Source organism: Castor canadensis, chromosome 4 (genome assembly GCF_047511655.1).
Source record: "Castor canadensis chromosome 4, mCasCan1.hap1v2, whole genome shotgun sequence".
Taxonomy (NCBI): domain Eukaryota; kingdom Metazoa; phylum Chordata; class Mammalia; order Rodentia; family Castoridae; genus Castor; species Castor canadensis.
Window position 1 is genome coordinate 124,328,744 of NC_133389.1, and position 13,194 is coordinate 124,341,937.

Below are 13,194 nucleotides of genomic sequence, written 5' to 3' on the forward strand. Positions count from 1 at the left end.
TGTTGTGTGACATTACTGATGCTCTATCATTCTCTTTTCCTTACCCTCTTTCCCAAAGTTCCATGGAGTAGTTCCACTATTACAAACATGTTCTACATTTGAGTTTGTATATAATCTTGTTTTTGTGTATATGTTTACCTTTGGATCTGTCTTCCCTATATGAGGGAAAACATGCATCTTTTGTGTTTCTGATCCTGGCTTACTTCACTTAGCATGATGTCCTCCAGTTGTATCCATTTACCTTCAAACCCCACATCATTATTCCTGTGGCTAAGTAAAACTCCATTGTGTATATGTACCACAATTTCATGATCCAATCATCAGTTGTAGAGCACCTGGGTTGTTTCCAAAGCTTGGCTTTTGTGAATAGTGCTGTGATGAACGTTGATGTACAGGTGTCTTAGGTTCCTTTGGGTAGATGCCCAGGATCACTGGATCAAATGGCAATTCTGTCTCTAGTTTTTTGAGGAATCCCCATTCTGCTTTCCATAATGGTTGTACTCACTTGCATTCCCACCAGCAGTGTATAAGGGTTCCTGTTTCACCTCATCCTTGCCAGCCTTTGTTGTTGTTATTATCCTTGATTGTGACCATTTTAACTGGGATGAGATGAAATCCAAGTATAGTTTTGATTTGCATCTCTTTTATGACCAGGGAAGTTGAGCACTTCTTTATGTATTTACTGGCCATTTGTACCTCTTCCTTTGAGAATTCCATTTTTAATTCATGTGCCCATTTCTTCATTGGGGTGTTGATTCTTTGGGGGCTGAGTTTTTTGAGTTTCATGTAGATTCTGGATATTAGTCCCTTATGGGATGAAAAGCTGGCAAAGATTTTCTCCCATTCTGTAGGCTGTCTCTTGAATCTGGTGACTGTTTCCTTTGCTGTGCAGAGGTTCTTTAGTTTGATGCAGTCCCATTTGTTCATTGTTTCTCTTAGATGCTGAGCCTTTTGAATTCCGTTAGGAAGGCATTCCCTACAACTATCTGTTCTAGTGTACTTCCTACTGCTTCTTGTAGTTGTTTCAAAGTTTCAGGCCTTATATCAAGGTCTTTGATCGACATTGAGTTGATTTTGGTACAAGGTAAAAGACAGGGATCTAATTTCAGTCTTCTACATGTGGATATTCAGTTTTTCCAGCAGCATTTGTTGAAGAGGCTGTCTTTTCTCCATTATGTATTTTGGGCTCTTTTGTCAAAGATCAGTTAGTTGGCTATAGATGCATAGGTTTATGTCTGAATCTTCTATTCTGATCCATTGGTCTTCCTGTATGTTTTTGTGCCAATACTATGCTGTTTTTATTGTTATGGCTCTGTAGTACAGTTTGAAATCAGGTATTGTGATGCCTCCAGCATTGGACTGTTGCTCAGAATTGCTTTGGTTATTCGAGGTCTTTTGTGTTTCCATATGTATTTTACGATTGATTTTTCTATTTCTGTGCGGAATGTCATTGGAATTTTGATTGTGTTGAGGATGTAGATTGCTTTTGGTAGTATGGCCATTTTCACAATGTTGATTCTACCAATCCATAAGCATGGCAGGTCTATCTTCTGATGTCTTCTTCGATTTTTCTCTTCAGTGGTTTATAGTTTTCACTGAAAAGGTCTTTGGTTTCTTTCGTTAAATTTATTCCAAGGTACTTTATTGGTTTTGAGGATATTGTAAATAAGATTGTTTTCCTGATTTCTTTCTCAGTCTGTGTATTGTTGGTATATAGAAAAGCTACTGATTTCTGTATGTTAATTTTGTATTCTGCTAATTTGCCAAAAGATTTTAAGACTTTTAGTAGTTTTTTGGTAGAGTTTTTGGTGTCTCTTACAGGATCATGTCATCTGCAAATAGGAATAATTTGACTTCTTCCTTCCTTATTTGAATTCCTTTTACTTCTTGCTCTTGTCTTATTGCTCTGGTTAGAAATTCCAAAATTATATTGAATAGGAGTGGACCAAGTGGACAGCCCTGTCTTGTTCCTGATTTTAAAGGGAATGGTTTCAGTTGTTCTTCATTTAGTATGATGTTGGCTCTAGGTTTGTCGTATATAGCCTTTATTGTGTCGAGGAACATTCCTTCTAGTCCTAATTTCTTCAGAGCTTTTATAATGAAAGGATGTTGGATTTTGTCAAAGGCTTTTTCTGCATCTATTGAGAGTATCATGTGATTTTGTCTTTGCTTCTGTTTACATGCTGTATTACATTTATGGATTTACATATGTTGAACCATCCTTACATTCCTGGAATGAAACTGACTTGGTCATGGTGTATGATCTTTTTGACATGTTGTTGAATTCTGTTTGCCAGTATTTTGTCGAGAATCTTTGCATCTATATTCATTAAAGACATTGGTTTATAATTCTCTTTTCTGGTTACATCTTTGTTTGGTTTTGAATGAGTGTAATACTGGCTTCATAGAATGAGTTTGGTAGTGTTCGTTCCCTTTCTATGTTGAGTAGTATTGGTGTTAGTTATTCTTTAAAAGATTTGGTAAAGTTCTGCTGCAAATCCATCAAGACCTGGGCTCTTCTTTGTAGGGAGACTCTATTACTGCTTCAATGTCATTGTAAGTAATAGGACTGTTTAGATGTTAGTATCTTCTTGGTTCAATTTTGGTTGGTTATATGCATCCACAAATTTATCCATTTCATCTAGATTTTCCAGTTTACTTGAATGTAAGTTTTCAAAGTACTTTCTAATGATTCTCTGGATTTCATAGGTATTTGTGGTTATGTCCCCTTTTTCATCTCTGATTTTATTAATTTGGGTCTTCTCTCTCCTCTGTTTTGTCATGTTGGCTAAGGATTTGTCAAGCTTGTTAATCTTTTCAAAGAACCAACTTTTTGTTTCATTGATTCTTTGTATAGTTTGTTTGGTTTCGATCTCATTTACTTGGCTCTGATCTTTATTATTTCTGTCTGCTGGTTTGGGGTTTGGTTTGTTCTTGTTTTTCTAGGAGCTTAAGGTGCATCATTAGATTGTTTATTTGAGAGGTCTCTGTTTTTTTAATGTGGGCACTCATAGCTATAAATTTTCCCCTTAGCATGGCCTTTGCCATGTCCCACAGATTCTGGTAGGTTATATTTTCATTTTCATTGGGTTCCAGGAACTTTTTTATTTCTTTCCTTATTACTTTGGCCACCCATTGGTTTTTCAGCAGTATGTTGCTTATTTTCCATGTGTTTGAAGATTTCCTGGGGTTGCTTTTGTTGTTGAGGTCTAGTTCTATTCCATTGTGGTTATTTCAGTTTTCTTGAATTTGTTGAGATTTTCTTTGGGTCCTAAAATATGATCTATTTTGGAGAAAGTTCCATAAGCTGCAGAAAAGAATGTGTATTGACTAGTTAAAAAGTTGTTGGATGGAGTACTCTGTAGATATCAACCATGTCAATTTGTTCTAATGTGTGGAGTAGCTCTGAAGTTTCTTTGTTGATCTTTTGTCTGTATGACCTATGTATTGGTGACAGTGGGGTGCTCAGGTCTCTCACAATCACTGTGTTAGTGTTTATCGGTGCTATTAGGGCCACTAGAGTTTTGTTTTTGTTTTTATATAGATGGGTGCTCCTGTGTTTGGTGCATATATGTTAAGGATTGATATTTCCTCTTGATGAAGTGTTCCTTTCATTAATATGAGGTGACCTTCATTGTCTCTTCTGATTGATTTTAGGTTGAAGTCTACTTTGTCATATATGAGTATAGCTACTCCTGCCTGTGTATGGGTCCATTTGCTTGGAAAACTTTTCTAGCCTTTGATTCTAAGCCAGTATTTTTTTTTTTTTCCAGTGAGATGAGTCTCTTATAAGCAACATACAGTTGGGTCTTTTTTTTTTTTTTTTTAACCCAGTTTGCTATTCTCTGTCTTTTGATAGGGACATGAGGCCATTTACATTCAGTGTTAATTTTGAGAGGTGCTTGTTGTTTCCAGTCATTCTTGTTCCCCTGGTGTTTAGTTTTACTTATTCCTTGTTTATTTGTCTGCTTGCTCAAAAGGGTTTATTCTTTCTTGAATCTTCCTGTCTCACTCTAGTTTCTTCTTCTATATGTAAAAGTCCTCTAAGTATCTTCTATAGTGCTGGCTTGGTGGTCACAAATTATAAAAACAAGTATCTGCTTTTCTACAACTCTTTTCTCAGGATCATCCTTCCCAATTCCATGGGCCTTTCTTTTTCTTTTTCTTTTTCTTTTTTCTTTTTTTTTTTGTGGTACTGGAGCTTAAACTCAGGATCTACATCTTAAACCACTCCACCAGCCCTTTTGTTGTTGTTAAGGGTTTTTTTTTTTTTTTTCAAGATAAGATCTCACAAACTATTTTCCCAGTCTGGCTTCGAGCCACAATCCTGATCTCTGCCTCCTGAGTGACTAGGATTACAGGCATGAGCCACTGGCACCAGCCTTTCCTTTTTAATTATAAGAGCACTGTAAGCCAATCAAATTTCTTTATATCATTTCAATGGTTTGGTGCATCCAGTCAGCATCTGGGTGCCTTTTTAACTGATGTGGGACCACTCTCATGAGTGTAAGACTCAATTTCTGCCCTCAAGAAACTTCCATCATGGTTGTGGTCATTCCAGCACTCTTGTTATCTATTTACATCTTGCTGTATGCATTGCCTTGGCAGTGCCACCTGTTCTCCATTTTTTGCAGCTATCCTATACATCCTCATTTCTCTTGAGTTCTTTTTCAGTGGAAAGAACACTTTTTTTTTTTATTCATATGTACATACAAGACTTGGGTCATTTCTCCCCCCTGCCTCCACCCCCTCCCTTACCACGCACTCCGCCCCCTCCCTCTCTCCCCACCCCCTCAATACTCAGCAGAAATTTTTTTGCCCCTATTTCTAATTTTGTTGTAGAGAGAGTATAAGCCATAATAGGAAGGAACAAGGGTTTTTGCTGGTTGAGATAAGGATAGCTATACAGGGAGTTGACTCACATTAATTTCCTGTGTGTGGGTGTTACCTTCTAGGTTAATTCTTTTTGATCTAACCTTTTCTCTAGTTCTTGGTTCCCTTTTCCTATTGGCCTCAGTTGCTTTTAAGGTATCTGCTTTAGTTTCTCTGCGTTAAGGGCAACAAATGCTAGCTAATTTTTTAGGTGTCTTACCTATCCTCACCCCTTCCTTGTGTGCTCTCACTTTTATCATGTGCTCAAAGTCCAATCCCATTGTCGTGTTTAACCTTTATCTAATGTCCACATATGAGGGAGAACATACGATTTTTGGTCTTTTGGGCCAGGCTAACCTCACTCAGAATAATGTTCTCCAATTCCATCCATTTACCAGCGAATGATAACATTTCGTTCTTCATGGCTGCATAAAATTCCATTGTGTATAGATACCACATTTTCTTGATCCATTCATCAGTGGGTGGGGCATCTTGGCTGTTTCCATAACTTGGCTATTGTGAATAGTGCTGCAATAAACATGGGTGTGCAGGTGCCTCTGGAGTAACCTGTGTCACAGTCTTTTGGGTATATCCCCAAGAGTGGTATTGCTGGATTAAATGGTAGATCAATGTCTAGCTTTTTAAGTAGCCTCCAAATTTTTTTCCAGAGTGGTTGTACTAGTTTACATTCCCACCAACAGTGTAAGAGGGTTCCTTTTTCCCCCGCATCCTTACCAACACCTGTTGTTGGTAGTGTTGCTAATGATGGCTATTCTAACAGGGGTGAGGTGGAATCTTAGTGGATACCACATTTTCTTAATCCATTCGTCAGTGGTGGGGCATCTTGGCTGTTTCCATAACTTGGCTATTGTGAATAGTGCTGCAATAAACATGGGTGTGCAGGTGCCTCTGGAGTAACCTGTGTCACAGTCTTTTGGGTATTTTCCCAAGAGTGGTATTGCAAGATCAAATGGTAGATCAATGTCTAGCTTTTTAAGTAGCCTCCAAATTTTTTTCCAGAGTGGTTGTACTAGTTTACACTCCCACCAACAGTGTAAGAGGGTTCCTTTTTCCCCGCATCCTTGCCAACACCTGTTGTTCGTGGTGTTGCTAATGATGGCTATTCTAACAGGGTGAGGTGGAATCTTAGCGTGGTTTTAATTTGCATTTCCTTTATTGCTAGAGATGTTTAGCATTTTTTCATGTGTTTTCTGGCCATTTGAATTTCTTCTTTTGAGAAAGTTCTGTTTAGTTCACTTGCCCATTTCTTTATTGGCTCATTAGTTTTGGGAGAATTTAGTTTTTTAAGTTCCCTATATATTCTGGTTATCAGTCCTTTGTCTCATGTATAGTTGGCAAATATTTTCTCCCACTCTGTGGGTGTTCTCTTCAGTTTAGAGACCATTTCTTTTGATGAACAGAAGCTTTTTAGCTTTATGAGGTCCCTTTTATCTATGCTATTTCTTAATTGCTGTGCTGCTGGGGTTTCATTGAGAAAGTTCTTACCTATACCTACTAACTCCAGAGTATTTCCTACTCTTTCCTGTATCAACTTTAGAGTTTGTGGTCTGATATTAAGATCCTTGATCCATTTTGAGTTAATATTGGTATAGGGTGATATACATGGATCTAGTTTCAGTTTTTTGCAGACTGCTAACCAGCTTTCCCAGCAGTTTTTGTTGAAGAGGATGCTATTTCTCCATCGTATATTTTTAGCTCCTTTGTCAAAGACAAGTTGCTTATAGTTGTGTGGCTTCATATCTGGGTCCTCTATTCTGTTCCACTGGTCTTCATGTCTGTTTTTGTGCCAGTACCGTGCTGTTTTTATTGTTATTGCTTTGTAATATAGTTTGAAGTCAGGTATTGTGATACCTCCTGCATTGTTCTTTTGACTGAGTATTGCCTTGGCTATTCGTGGCCTCTTGTGTTTCCATATAAATTTAACGGTAGATTTTTCAATCTCTTTAATGAATGTCATTGGAATTTTGATGGGAATTGCATTAAACATGTAGATTACTTTTGGGAGTATCGACATTTTTACTATGTTGATTCTACCAATCCATGAGCATGGGAGATCTCTCCTCAGTGGAAAGAACACTTGGGTTCAGATGATCTACAGACATTTCCAACTCAGAATTTCCAAAATCAAACTCATTATCTCCTCTACTGTGCTCTTTCCCTGCCACCCTCATCCTAGTCATCCAAGCTCGAACCATCAAATTCTGTTTCTCCCTTCAGTGTCCAGTGACTCAGTTTTCCTCTCTTTTCCTTCCCACTTTGTGCCTCATATTTCACTGGATTAGATATTGTCTATCTTCTTCTAATGCTAAATATCTTAGGTTTCATGGGTCACACAATCTTTCTACTAAACTTTGTCATTGTAGTTACATAGATACATACAAATTTTATTGAAATGTCTGCATTTCAATAAAAATTCATTTACACAAGTAGACAGTGAATCACATTTGGGCTGTGGATTGTAGTTTGCCTATCCCTGCTCTGGACTATTGCAGTAACCTCTTCACTTATCTTTCTTCCTCCACTTTCTCTTAGGTTTACCCTCTACTAAATTTCTGATCTAATCATATGATCCCCGTTCAAAGCCTTAATTTGGTTTACATTGCCTACTGGTTAAAGTTCTAAATTGATAACAGTTGTAATTAGTGACTTTTATAATTTGTTCCCACAAACATTTCAAACTTCCTCTATCACCATTCTCTAGCACAAAGCATACTATTCTCTGTTGACTGCTTGTTCTTGACTTGATTGAATGTCACCTTCACTATGAAGTTTGACTCAGTCTTGCTTCTCATAGCAAGATTGGACTATCCAATCTTGTGACCTTACAAGATTGTGATTGTGATTCTTGTAATGTAGTCTACCTAAGGAGGTAGAATTAACCCTTCTCACTCTAGATGCCCCTGTGCTATGTTCATTCTACTATTTTAGCTCTTATTACATGCTATCAGGTGTGTTAACCACTTTTGGTTTCAAGGAGTAGGATGCATGTTAGTCAAGGCCTCTTTTGGTTTCAAGTGACAAAAAATTCAGCTTGTTCCAGCAAAAATGAGAAATTGAGTCCATAGTGACTCAACCATCATTAGGGATACGTATATGTGTGTGTGTGTGTGTGTACAATTTTCTCCCGTTATTCAATTAATCTCTCTCTCTCTCTTTCTCTCTCTCTCTCCTCTCTCTCTCTCTCTCTCTCTCTCTCTCTCTCTCTCTCTCTCTCTCTCTCTCTCTCCCTCCCTCCCTCCCTCCCTTCCTCTCCTTTTTTTCCTCTCTCCCCTCTCCCTTTCCACATTTCTTCATCTCATCTTTGGCTGGCTGATTAGTTAAAATTCTGCTTTGCTCACAGGCCACTTTTTCCTGGAGGCTAGAACCATGGCTGCTGGGTGCTCTACACTCATATTCTCCTAACAAGTTCTACTTGGAAAAGTCTCAGAAAAAGATGATGAACTTAGCTTGGATCATAGGTACACTGCTTGGTCCTTTCACTCTGAGAGCTTATGAATTACCATACTGGTACTTCCTTTGTAGTCAGGTGGGCTGGATCTGTGTACAAATCCAGAGGCAGGGACTATAAACAGACAATACCTTGTTTAAGGATACTTGTAGAAAATATGATACTTGAAGGAATCCAGGAAACCCAGAGAAGAACAGACCAGTTCCTCAAGAGAGGAACAGACGGGTTGAGGGGCAGCTCTGTAATTGGACTGTCTTCCTCTGTCTTTCCAATTCTATCTCCACTGCCTGCTGACATCCTTGGTATCTCCAGTCCATGAACCCAAAAGAAAGAATTTGTTTCTGGTACTCAGCATGATTGCAGTTTGGACAGTATTGAAAATTACACTGTTGCCCCTTACATGGAAGCATTTGGCATAGTACTTTTGAAGCTTGATCTCTATCCTTTATGTAGGATGTCAGAACTTGTTTCCCCCATAAAATTCTGAGCTTCTCAAAAGCAGGAAACCTTCATCTTCGTATCCCCATATACATATATGAAATAGAGCTTAGAACAAACAAATCTGATACATAGTAAGTTCAGCTTTTGTTGGTGGTGCTAGGGATTGAACCCAGGATCTCAGTCATGTGAAGTACACACTCTACCACTGAGCTATGTGCCCCAACACAAGTGTTTAATTCAACATCTGTTAAATCTTGCATGAAAATTAGAGACTATCATAATTGTTACTACTATTGTCACAGACTGTTGAAAGTCATCAGGAGAGAACCCACACTCCAAAATCCAGAAGGTGCACTTAGTGGAGATTAAATGAGTGTTGTGATACTAATGTTAACCATAGCAATATACAGAATGTGCATTTATAGACAATACCACTCCTAGGCATATACCCAAAGGAATGTAAGTCAGACACAATAAAGACACTTGTACACCGATGTTTATCACAGCATTGTTCACAACAGCCAAGCTATGGAAAAGAACTCGGATGCCCTACAACTGATGAATGGATTAAAAAACTGTGACACACACACACACACACACACATATACATATATGTATACACACACACACACACACACACACACACCCCTATATATATATATATATAATGGAATTTTATTCAGCCATAAGGAAGAATAAAACCATGTGATTCGAAGGTAAATTGATGGAATTGGAAGACATCATGTTAAGTGAAGTAAGTCAGGTTCAGAAAGACAAAGGCTACATATTTTCTTTCATATGTGGAAGATAGATCCAAAAGATAAACATATACATGACAACAAGCATGATCATATACACATTTATATGTAGAACATATATGTAATAGTGTAACTACTCTGTGGTACTCAGAAGAAGGAAAAGAAAAAGAGAATGACAGAGTCAACAATATTGAAATATATTACATCTGTACAGGTAGAGGACATAACAATATGTACTGAAAGCTGTGGAATAATGGGGGATGGGAAATAAAAGGATAAGGGAGAGTAACAGAGGTTGTTGAACTGACCATAGTAAAGTACATTCACAGCTGGGATACATGGAGAAACCCCACTGAACATTGGCTTTGGAATTAAAAATGAGACAAGACTGTAAAATAGATGCAGTTCAGGGTGTGTGGACTTGTAGGAGGGGGGAGTGTGAATGAAGGAGATGAAGGTAAGAGGATATTGGTGGGCTTCATATACATATATGAAATAGAACAATGAACCCTCTTGCAATTGCTTTAAGTAGGGTGGAGAGGAGGTTGTGGGGTGGGGAGATGGTGGGGGCAATCTAACCAATGTACAAAATAAGGCTATTGGGAATTGGCACAATGAATCCCCCCCTATACAATGAATATAGGCTAATAAAAATGAAAAAAAAGAAAGAAATCTGGAAATTAAAAAAAAAAATCCTAGAACTAGAAAGGGGAGGAAGGTTCTAATATAAAGGTGATGCTCTTCCTGTCCTACCTGTATCCCCAGATGGAGCAAAAGCATCTCTCAGGAAAGGTCATTATACATGTCTTAGGCCTATTTAGTTCATTATTGCATCGTTTTTTGCCTAGAGAATCAGTAAGATATTTCAGTTATTGTAGAGTTTGGTTTTCTACAGCTGGTTTCCTCCAAAAGATATCTTGCGTTTTCAGACAGACTTCAGCTTTCTGTGAACTTCTCAGAAGAGAATCAGATTAATAACATATTTAATGTCTGGGTTCCCCAGAAAGCAAAGCCCAAGGCAAAGGTTTGCATACTTCTGCTTTATTCAGGAGTACATGTCAGCAGGAGAACATGGATTTAAAAACAGAAACAACAATATAAGGAAGCCTCATTTTTACTGTCCACAGTCTTGGTCCTAAATTTCATGTTCCTGAAATGCCCAAGTATGTAATGATGACAATTTTTAAAGTCCACCTTGGGGGGCTGGAAGTATGGCTAAGTGGTAGAGCACCTGCCTTGTAAGCACAAAGCCCTAAGTTCAAACCCCAGTTACCACCACCAAAAAAAAAAAAAATTGATAAAAGTCCACCTTGGTATGTGGGGCAAAGTTTTACAGGGAGGAACAAGTAGATTGATTCTTATGAAATATTTAAGTTTGGCAGAGAGAGGATTGTGGGATGGGGAGAATGGTGGGGGCAATCTAACCAATGTACAATGTAAGCCTATTCAAAACTGTCACAATGAATCCCCCTATACAACAAATGTATAATAAAAATGAAAAAAAATAAGTTTGATCTCTTCCATACTTGGAAAAAACCTTAAGAATTTTTCTCCTTATGATTAAAATCAAATTTATCCAGATACATAAAGGGCTGAGTTATAGGAAAATCAATCCTATAATTCGGTAACTTAGACAAAAACTCATAGAGAAAGCATTGTATTAATAAACACATAAATAAGAGATAAAATTGCATTTTTAAATGTATCTTTGGGTAAAAAAATCAAAGGTCAATTTGTATATATTCTTGTTTAAATAAAACTTTATTAAATTACCATATCTTGAAATATGGAAAAATTTGATCTTCTTCTGGTTCACATATACTCAAAAAGGTGTTTTTCATGGCACCAGTAAACTGAAATTTGATTTGAATATCATGTTTTGTTTTGTTGAAGTAGGGGATAAAATGATATAAATGTGAGCCAAGACATTTATGATTTCCAGGGTCAGCTCAGCAGGAAAAAGGAATCCTCAGCCTCCTCTGGATTATATTCAAATCTTGATCAAGAGTCCAAGTTACATGAAGCAAAAAGGTAACAGAATTAGACTTACTTAATACATCAGTTCTCTCATGCAAAATTATTCCTGTAGCTCTGTTTACATGGGCTTGTAAGCAAAATGGGGAGAGATGGAAGGGTTAATTTCTCTAGATTTATTAACCCCATTTCATAATCCAGAAGAATGAGGTTTTGCAGTTAGGATGGAAATAATGCTAGTAAATACAGAATCAAAATACATGCTTAATACCCTACTGACACACTGAGCTCTGTGTTTTGTTTCATTTATATTTTAAATTTATTTATATTTTTAGAGACTTAGAAAGTAAATATTTTGATTTTTCCCAGAAGTTATCTGCAACAAGACAAATGTGAGACAAACTACTTTTAGAATGTTTTGTGTCTATTTTACCATCAATTTGTATGGTTTGTAAATAATTGGCTTTAATATAAATTAAACTGGATTTTAGCATAGATAAAAGTTTATTTAAAAGCCCTTAAATTATTTCAAATATTTAAAACTAAAATACTAATGATAGATTGTTTTTATTTCTGCTTCTATTTTAGGCACTACCAACACAGACAGAATGGCAGATTACTAGCATTTGATCCAAAGGGTAAGTGATTTATTACTTAAAATGTGACTGATTTTGTCCCAAATGTTAATTAAGAACAATATTGGAGTGGTTGGATGCAATTATATGATTTAGCAATTAAATCCTTTATTGTATTATCTATCTTTTAAAATTCCTAAATATTTCACAATTAGAAATTTATATTTGGGACATCACTATTGAAAAACTTCTGAAGGCTTTTTCTTCTTTTTCAGAACAAGTGATGATTGAGCCAAAGGAAGCAATGTCAGAGTAAGTAGAGGTCTTTGGTTGTGCCACTGATCTATCACATGTTAAGTAATTAGAAGTAGATAATACAACCATTGTCACCTAATTATATCTGAAAAGCCACAGTGTATGGACTAGCACTTTAGCTTTTTCTTCGGTCAAGGCAATTTTTATTTAAATTGAAGGATATTTAAAATGAAAAATGAATTTTGATAAAAATGTAGAGATATAGGTAATACTTTTACTTTTTAATTCTTAAACATCATGTATTCTGTAATTTGCTTGCGTAATTTTCATTGTTCATGCCTATTTCCCTTTGATACTTTTTTCTTTTTAGCGGTACCAGGGCTTGAACTCAGGGCCTCACTCACGCTTGCTAGGCAGGCACTCTACCACTTTAGCCCCTCCACCAGTCCTCCCTTTGATATTTGCTGCTAGAATATCTCTTTAAGTCAACACTTACCTTAAAATTAAACATTCTTTATTCACTAAAGCATAAATCATAACTTCTAAATAAAGAAGAAAAAAAAATCAGCCAGGTGTGGTGGTACATACCTGTAATCCCAGCACTGGGGAAGCTGAGGCAGGAGGATTGCAAGCTTGAGGCAAGCCTGTACTACAAAGTGAGACCATGTCTCAAAAAAAAACAAAGAGAGAAAAAAAATCACCTTAAGTGGTTGAAGAAACTGGTATTAAAAAATCATGGCACAATATCAATTTAATAGCTAAATATTTGGTATCAATTCTGTTCAAAGCACTGATTCTAATGATTCATTAAAGCCCTTCCTGACATGATCATCTTCTACCTTTTGAAAAA

General features: G+C 36.8%; 1 protein-coding gene across 2 annotated transcripts in view; it reads left to right on the forward strand.

Annotated features, from left to right (window-relative positions):
- Erich2 (glutamate rich 2) overlaps positions 1-13,194 on the forward strand; it is a 42,489-nt gene that overhangs the window by 6,080 nt on the left and 23,215 nt on the right. For both annotated transcript variants that reach the window (XM_074071073.1, XM_074071074.1), the window contains exons 2-4: positions 11,483-11,571; positions 12,103-12,152; positions 12,365-12,401. In XM_074071073.1, the coding sequence (XP_073927174.1) occupies positions 12,373-12,401 (29 nt within the window). In that variant the 5' untranslated portion in view covers positions 11,483-11,571; positions 12,103-12,152; positions 12,365-12,372. The remainder of the gene's footprint in view (positions 1-11,482; positions 11,572-12,102; positions 12,153-12,364; positions 12,402-13,194) is intronic.